Source organism: Hyperolius riggenbachi, chromosome 6 (genome assembly GCF_040937935.1).
Source record: "Hyperolius riggenbachi isolate aHypRig1 chromosome 6, aHypRig1.pri, whole genome shotgun sequence".
Classification (NCBI taxonomy): domain Eukaryota; kingdom Metazoa; phylum Chordata; class Amphibia; order Anura; family Hyperoliidae; genus Hyperolius; species Hyperolius riggenbachi.
The window spans coordinates 382,544,400-382,552,911 of record NC_090651.1 but is presented as its reverse complement, the minus strand read 5'-3'; the positions used below and the strand labels follow the sequence as shown (position 1 = coordinate 382,552,911).

The 8,512-nt window shown below is 44.7% G+C and overlaps 1 protein-coding gene across 1 annotated transcript in view; it reads right to left on the bottom strand.

Moving 5' to 3' along the window:
* Nucleotides 1-1,259: 1,259 nt before the first annotated feature.
* The window catches only part of LOC137523106 (phospholipase A2 inhibitor and Ly6/PLAUR domain-containing protein-like), a 57,744-nt gene continuing 50,491 nt past the window's right edge, over nt 1,260-8,512 (bottom strand). The window contains exons 6-7 of the mRNA XM_068243323.1: nt 6,532-6,675; nt 1,260-1,674 (exon numbers count right to left, since the gene is read on the bottom strand). Coding sequence (XP_068099424.1) covers nt 1,451-1,674; nt 6,532-6,675 — 368 coding nt within the window. The 3' untranslated portion in view covers nt 1,260-1,450. The remainder of the gene's footprint in view (nt 1,675-6,531; nt 6,676-8,512) is intronic.

Below are 8,512 nucleotides of genomic sequence, written 5' to 3'. Positions count from 1 at the left end.
ATTGTATGGTGTGTGACCACTTTTAGACAAGTCCAGTTTTGTATATGGTGTATTGATAATAGCGATTGAATGGTCCGAGGACCACTGCTCCAATGATGGTTGGTGAATCCGTGGCTTAATGGGGACCACAGATCTTTTGGAGATGTCAAATTACAGAAATGTATCCTTATACATTTTAATTCACTGTAACATACATTTATGTTTATTAATTATAGTAGTTTACTCAACCAGAATAAACATTTTAGGATATCAGTGATGCTTAGAACACCTTTTCATTTCTTTTTAAAGAGAGTCTGAAGCGAGAATAAATCTCACTTCAGAGCTCATATTCAGCAGGGACATGTGTGCCCCTGCTAAACCGCCGCTATCGCGCTGCTAAACGGGGGTTCCTTACCTCACAAATCCCCTCCGTGCAGCGGGGGATCTCTTCCGCATAGAGGCAGGGCTAACCGCCGCAGCCCTGCCTTACACGCATCTGTCAGCGCGTATCTCCGCCTCTCCCCCGCCCCTCTCAGTCTTCCTTCACTGAGAGGGGCAGGGGAGAGGTGGCGATGCGCCGCTGATAGACGGCGCTGAGAGGCAGGGCTGCAGCCATTAGCCCTGCCTCAACAGCAGCAAAATCTACGACCAAGTTGGTCGTAGATTTTGCAGGGGGAGGTTTGGGGGGTAAGGGACCCCCGTTTAGCCACGGGATAGCGGCGTTTTAGCAGGGGCACACATGCCCCTGCTGAATATAAGCACTGAAGCGACATTTATTCTCGCTTCAGTGTCTCTTTAAGGAATATTTACCTGAGTAAGGGGCTCCAAGTCACAAAACGCGTTGTTGTTTGTCCTTTTTGCTTGTCCTTTCATTGAACCACTGTATACCTGTTCTATCAACCAAATATTACAGACAACTATGACAGTGTTTTTTTTTTTTTTCTTTTATTGGGGTGGTTTGTCCTAGGAAGTCTGGTGCTAAAGCATGGTGCTAGGGATTCTACAGAATTCAAATTTCCGCATTTCCGATCGAAATGGAAATCGGAATTCAGCGGCGATCCGTTTTACTGCAGATCGGTAATTTTGGCCCAATCACAGAACTCTGAAGCATTGGACCAATCAGTGAATCCAGAATTTTTCAGCAAAAATCGGATTACCGCGCTAATTTTAAACCAATCACAAGACTTTGTGTTTCCGATATCCAATTTTTAGGGGGCGTTTTTTTTTTTTTTTTTTTTTTGCATCAGACAATGCAAATAAAATATGACAAAATACTCCTCAGAAATTTGAAAATCGGAAAAACGGAAAATCAAAAATTGGAAAAGCAGAAATCAGCTAAAAAGAAAATTGGAAATTGGAAAAATGGAAAATCAGAAATCGGAAAAAGAGAAATCAGAAATTGGCATTGGCGTAAATCAGAATTTCCACGGGAATGGGCATTTCTGACCATCCCTACATGGCGCTATCTGCTCTACACATTATACTCTTCAAAGAGGTACTGCCTACAAATCAACTTTGTCATGAAAAAGAAGAAAACTAGGCGGGCTTTGCTAGTCCATGTGGTGGCGCTGTTACAGACAATGTCAGTTGTTACGGTCTTGAAATAATTTGCTCTCGGAATAGACTTGCTGGATCCCGCTTTACAAATCCCCTCGGTGGCGCAGCCATATAAGCTTTCTGTAACTGTAAGGACACCTGTAAGACACAAGGGGATTCAATCAGGTTGAGGTTAGTGCAGAAATAGAACTTTACTGGATTGTTTCTATCGATGCTGAATCTAATTTTGCCTTCTTAAAACAGAAGGTATTTGCAATAATTCTGCTTTAGAGTAAACCAGAGATGGCGTGTGTGGGCCATGAGGTGCTTGGAGTCCCTCGCCATCCTCCCCGACTGCTCTGTTCTCTTAGAAAACCTCCCGTTAATCAGGTCAGCCACACTCTCCTGCGCATGCTTGCACGCACGCACCCCTGTTTTGCTCCTGCAGCCTGGAGCATTCTGCGCCTGCACATGTGCTGAAGAAGACCACGACTGGTGGCAGCTGATCTGATTGACAGGAGGATTTCTGATAGAACGGAGTGGCCAGAGGACGTTGAGGGACTCCAAGCACCTTGTGGGCCTGAAGGAAGCCCCAGGTAAGTATTAATTGGCCCACACACACCATCTCTGATGCACTTTAAGTGAGCAACTGTGGTCTCCCATGATGCATAGCACCTGAATATGCAAATCCTATCTTTCTGCCCCTGATGCCAGGCTTACAGTCAGAACCGCTGGTGTATAGCAAGCCTATAGCGTATAAATTGTAAAGAGTGACATCAACCCAACATGCAGACTGTTCTGGACTTTCTGTACATCAGTGCATGGCAGGGATTCATATGACTCTATGTGATAGCACTTGGATCAGTACTACAGAATACCCAGACAGCTCATGGTGACTCACAACCACTAGGAGAGTATAAGGAGCTAAAAGTAGGGATAGTCGAAAATGCACATTTACGATTAAGTGTAAATTCCGATTTCTGCCATGTCAATTTCCGATTTTCTGTTTTTCCGATTTTCAATTTTTCAATTTTCGAGGAGCATTTTATTTGTCAATTTTTTGCTTCGGAAAATGCAAACAATTACAAAAAAGTCAGAAATTCGGAAATCGGAAAAAATGGAAAATCAGTCTTGTGTTTGGTCTAAAGTTATCACAGTAATCCGCACTCTCTGATTGGTCCAATGTTTCTGAGTTCTGTGATAGGGTTAAAATCAGTGTTGCTTGCGAATTTTCGCCAAAGCCATTTTCGCATCGAAAATCCCATTTTCGATTTCTACGAATTTTCGCGAAAATATATACTATTTTCGCTTCAAAAGGCGAAATTTCGCATTAATATTTTCGCATTAATTTTCGCCTAAAGTCCGTTTTTTTCGCGTTGAATATCTAAGCCCCCTTAAAAGCTAGAATCACCAAATTTGCAGGGTATATTAAAGAGATATGTGGGTACAAGAGGAAAAAGAAATTTTTCAAAAAGGCCTTATAGTTTTTGAGAAAATCGATTTTAAAGTTTCAAAGGAAAAAAGTATACATTTAAATGCAGTAAATGACAGTTACTTAAAGGGAACCTTAACTGAACGGGGGGTAAAGAGTTTCACTTACCTGGGGCTATTACCAGCCCCCTGCAGCATCCCTGTGCCCTCGGCGCCGCTCTGGAATCCTCTGGTCCCCCGCTGTCACTTAGTTTCGTTTTTGACGACTCACCAGTCGCCGGCCGCCATGCGTATTATTGGACGCATTCACCAATGCAATTAGCGCTATTGCGGACCGCAACACGCACAAAAATACGCGTTGCCGCATATCTACGCATGCGGAATGCGGCAACGCGTATTTTTGTACGCGCTGCGGTCCGCAATAGCGCTAATTGCATTGGTGAATGCGTCCAATAATACGCATGGCGGCCGGCGACTGGTGAGTCGTCAAAAACGAAACTGAGTGACAGCGGGGGACCAGAGGATTCCAGAGCGGCGCCGAGGACACAGGACTGCTGCAGGGGGCTGGTAATAGCCCCAGGTAAGTGAAACTCTTTACCCCCCGTTCAGTTAAGGTTCCCTTTAAAAGGATACTGTTGGAGGGGGTCGGGGTAAAATGAGTTGAAGTTACCCGGGGGTTCTAATGGTCCCCCACAGATATCCTGTGCCCACGCAGCCACTCCCCAATGCTCCGGCCCCGCCTCTGGTTCACTTCTGGAATTTCAGACTTTAAAGTCTGAAAACCACTGCGCCTGCGTTGCCGTGTCCTCACTCCCGCTGATGGTACCAGGAGCATACTGTGCAGGCCCAGTATGGTCTGTGCTTGCGCCGTGTGCTCCTGGTGACATCAGGGGAAGCGAGGACACGGCAACGCAGGCGCAGTGGTTTTCAGACTTTAAAGTCTGAAATTCCAGAAGTGAACCGGAGGCGGGGCCGGAGCATTAGGGAGTAGCTGCGCGGGCACAGGATGTCTGCGGGGGACCATTAGAAGCCCCAGGTAACTTCAACTCATTTTCCCCCGACCCCCCCTACAGTATCCCTTTAAGCAAACCTAGAGGTAGTGTAAAATTACTAATATCAAAAGAAAGGGCCAAGTGCCAAGTGCAAACTGCCAAGTGCAAAGGGCCAAGTGCAAAGGGCCAAGGGTCAAGTTCAAAGGGCCAAGTGCAAAGGGCCAAGTGCAAGGGCAAAGGCCCAAGTGCAAAGGGCCAAGTGCAAAGGCCCAAGTGCAAATGGCCAATTGCATGTGCAAAGGGCCAAGTGCAAAGGGCCAAGTGCAAAAGCAAAGGGCCAATTGCAAGTGCAAAGGGCCAAGTGCCAAGGCAAAGTGCAAAGGCAAAGGGCCAAGTGCAAAGGGCCAAGTGCAAGTGCAAAGGGCCAAGTGCAAAGGCAAAGGGCCAAGAGCCAAGGGCTCTTTGCACTTGGCCCTTTGCACTTGGCCCTTTTCATTTGACCCTTGGCCCTTTGCACTTGCACTTGGCCGTTTGCACTTTGCACTTGGCACTTGGCACTTGGCCCTTTGCACTTGGCACTTGGCCCTTTGCACTTGGCAGTTTGCACTTGCTCTTGGCACTTGGCCCTTTGCACTTGGCACTCAGCCCTTTGCACTTGGCAGTTTGCACTTGGCACTTGCTCTTTGCACTTGGCAGTTTGCACTTGGCACTTAGCCCATGGCACTTACACTTGGCCCTTTCTTTTGATATTAGTAAATTTACACTACTGCTAGGTTTGCTACAGTAACTGTCATTTACTGCATTTAAATGTATACTTTTTTCCTTTGACACTTTAGAATCGATTTTCTCAAAAACTATAAGGTCTTTTTAAAAAATTTATTTTTCCTCTTGTACCCACATATCTCCTTAATATACCCTGCAAATTTGGTGATTCTAGCTTGTAAGGGGGCTTAGAAATTCAACGCGACAAAAACGGACTTTAGGCGAAAATTAATGCGAAAATATTCGGCGCATTTTCGCCTTTCGAAACGAAAATAGTACTTATTTTCGCGAAAATTCGGCGAAAAGAATATTTGCATTTTCGCTCATCACTGGTTAAAATTACTGAGTTTCGACAAATTGGATTTCTTTGAAATTCCAATTTCCGATCGGAAAGTCAGCTGAATGTGAATGAGCATTCCGAGCTAAAAGAGACAGAAAAACATTTCTGAGTTTAAAAATCATTTTTCTTTGCATTTTTAAAATCGCTTTTTCTCAAAAACTACAAGGTCTTTTTGGAGAATTTTTTTTTTTGGACTTGTACCCCCTATTCTCCTTAACATATGTAGCAATTTTGGTGTCAATGGCATGTATGGTGGCTTTGATATTTGCTGCCAAAGACGGCATGAAATTACGCAAAAATTACACAAAATTTTACACAAAATTACAAATGACTACACAAAATCAATTAAATGTACAAATCGTAATTACATATAGGCTAAATTTACACAAAAATTTCCGTAATCGTAATTAGCCGATTTTGATCATCACTAAAAATAACTAATAAATAAACAATAAAGCCCATTGATACTTACCTTTTATCATCCACTGCCCTACTTTCAATAAATGCAATTGGGACCAGTGCCAGTATTAGTAATTTTAGCATGAGGGTTAGGCTTTGCATCAGGACTAATTTAATGAGATGTCAACAATCGACACCCCACCTCTCTCCTCCAGGTCTCTATAGCTGCCTCCATGGCTGGTACAACCATTATGCTACTGCATAACACGCAATATACATATTTGAACTCTCGCCTTGTCACGCATACCAAGACCTACCCTGAAAATAAGACCTAGCTTATACTTTGAGTATGTTCGAAATATAAGCCATCCTCCTAATATAAGACCTAGTGTGGCAGTGGACCAGGCAGGGACACAGCTGGTATTGGGGACCTGCTCCCTGACCCCCCGCTTTACCTCCTCTTTTCCTGCCCGCTTTACCTCTTAAGTCCTCGGCTCCCAGCCCCCTCCATTAAGAAAGTCCGGATCCCCTGCTGCTTATCCTTTGCATAACTCAAACTGCAGATCAGCGGTGACGTCAGCCATGTAGTCCGATAACAGCGCCACCCTTTACAGGAAGTAAACAGAGATCACTTCCTGTATACGGCAGAGCTTACTGGACTACATGAGCTGCCTTTACCGCTAATCTGCATTGTGAATTAGGCAAGGGATAAGCAGCGGGGGATCCGGACTTTCTTAATGGAGGGGACCGGGAGCCAAGAACCTAGGTAAATTGGTCAAGCGGGAACTGAGGAAGTAAAGCTGGCGGGCAGGCAGGTGGAGATCAGTTTGTATACTAAGGGGATCTGGCTATATCCAGGAGGAATCGGGCTATATACTAGGGGATTTAGCTATTGCCAGGAGGAATCTGGCTATATACTAGGGGATTTAGCTATTGCCAGGAGGAATCTGGCTATATACTAGGGGATTTAGCTATTGCCAGGAGGAATCGGGCTATATACTAAAGGGAGATCTGTCTACCCCCCAGAATATAAGACTCCCCCAAAAATATAAGACAGGGTATTTTTTTCGGGGAAACACGGTATGTACCTACTTTTTTTTTCAGTCCTCATGTAGTGTATGCAACGATTTTCCTCTCCGGTACATTTTAAATTGTTGCGGCCTATACATCGATCAGAGTTGGGGACAAAGCAAGCTGAGCAGATCACCCCGTTGTCCTCATGGCTGGCTGATGGCACTAAGAAAGGATGAGAGCGATAACAGTAAGTAAATATCAACTTGAGTGGAAAATTATAATTAGATGTACTTTTTTGGGGGTTGAATTCAAATCAGACTGTTCCATTTCAAAGAACTTAGTGTGACTTTGTTTTACCAATTTGTAGGTAGTCATGCTACACGATGCACCTTAGTTCCAAGATTCTTACCTTGGTATCATGAAGTTTCTTATGTGCAGAGAGCTTATATGAACGAAGATAGTAATATACAGTAAGTTCCAGTACATACACATGCACACAGACCATGCATTCAGTCCACACACTAAGCCTTATTTTGTAATGCTGTAGTCAGTGGATAAACTATGTGAGCCAGTAAACCTGGGCTGAATTCTTTCGACCCTTTCAATGTTGATATGATTGATTATTTAATTAGGTCATAATTGTTAAAACTGCCACAGATGATCTTTTTGAGTGATGGCAGTTAAGCATTTGTAAGGGCCTTTGTTACTTTGTGAGGTGGGTGTGAAGAGTTCTCCATGGAAGGAAAACAAAAGAATTGAATTAACCTTGAAGAACTGGCTTAACCTCAGAATATATGGAGAAAATGAGAGAAACTGGTTTGACATCATGTTGCTAGAAGTACGGTAAGTAATTTAGGACACATGCATCATTGAATAGTTTATTTGAGGAACTCAAGGAAGGTCTAGGAAGATAGTAGTAAATCATTTATACTGTTCCTCAGGGCCCGGGCCGAGGCAGAGGCAGGATAGGCTCCAGCCTCAGGGCACAGTGTAGGAGGGGGGAGCAGGGCCAGGCCGAGGCAGAGACAAGAGAGGCCCCGACCTCAGGGTGCAGTGCAGGAGGGGCGCACAACTCACTCAGCTATCATTCCCCTATTGTGTTTGAAGCAGAGAGAAATAGGAAAAGGGAATACGTGGCAGTGACTGAAAGCCAGATAATTAGAGATTAAGGTGTTGGGGGCAGGGGCGTAGCAATAGGGGGTGCAGAGGTTGCGAATGCATCGGGGCCCTTGGGCCAGAGAGGGGCCCTACTTCAGCTGCAGTAGTAGCTTTCGATTGGTCCTGTGCTCATAATAATCAATTCTATAGATACTTTGAATAGTGGTAATCATTAACAAGCTGTTCCCCATCCCCTTCTTGCACCTCTGACACTGTAGTTGCCATTGGCAGGTTTTGGTGCACCATATCAATTGTTATGTATAGAGTGGGCCCCAGTGTAAAACTTGCATCGGGGCCCACAGCTCCTTAGCTATGCCACTGGTTGGGGCTCCTGGGGCACCTCTTAGTCTAATAGCAATCAGTGTGTGACGGCTGGGGTGGGAGGGATGGAAGGGCGCACTTTGGTGTCTCAGCCTTGGCTGCTGGAGGACCTTGCCCCAGCTCTGCTGCTCCTTTCTTTGTAAAGATACTTGCTTTTTCTTCAGTTCGTATCAATATTCACAAATTTTGCTGGGGTTTCCTCTTGAATCTCTCTAGCTGTATGTTAGAAGTTTCATGATAATTCCACAAGAATGTAGCTATACTGTAATGTCCATAGTAGCAGCATGGTGGCGTAGTAGTTAGAACTTTGGCCTTGCAGTGCTGCATCCCAGCCAGGGCATTATTGGCATAGAGTTTGGATACCCCCCATGTCAGTGTGGGTTTCCTCTGAGTACTCTGGTTTCCTCAGACATCCAAAAAACATACAGATAAGTTAATTTGCTTCCAGCTAAATTGGTCCTAGACTACGATACATAAATAGTCATATGACCATGGTAGGGATTACATTGTGAGCCCCTCTGAGGGACTGTTAAGTGACAAAACAATATACTCTGTACAGCACTGCGGAAGATGTCGGCAC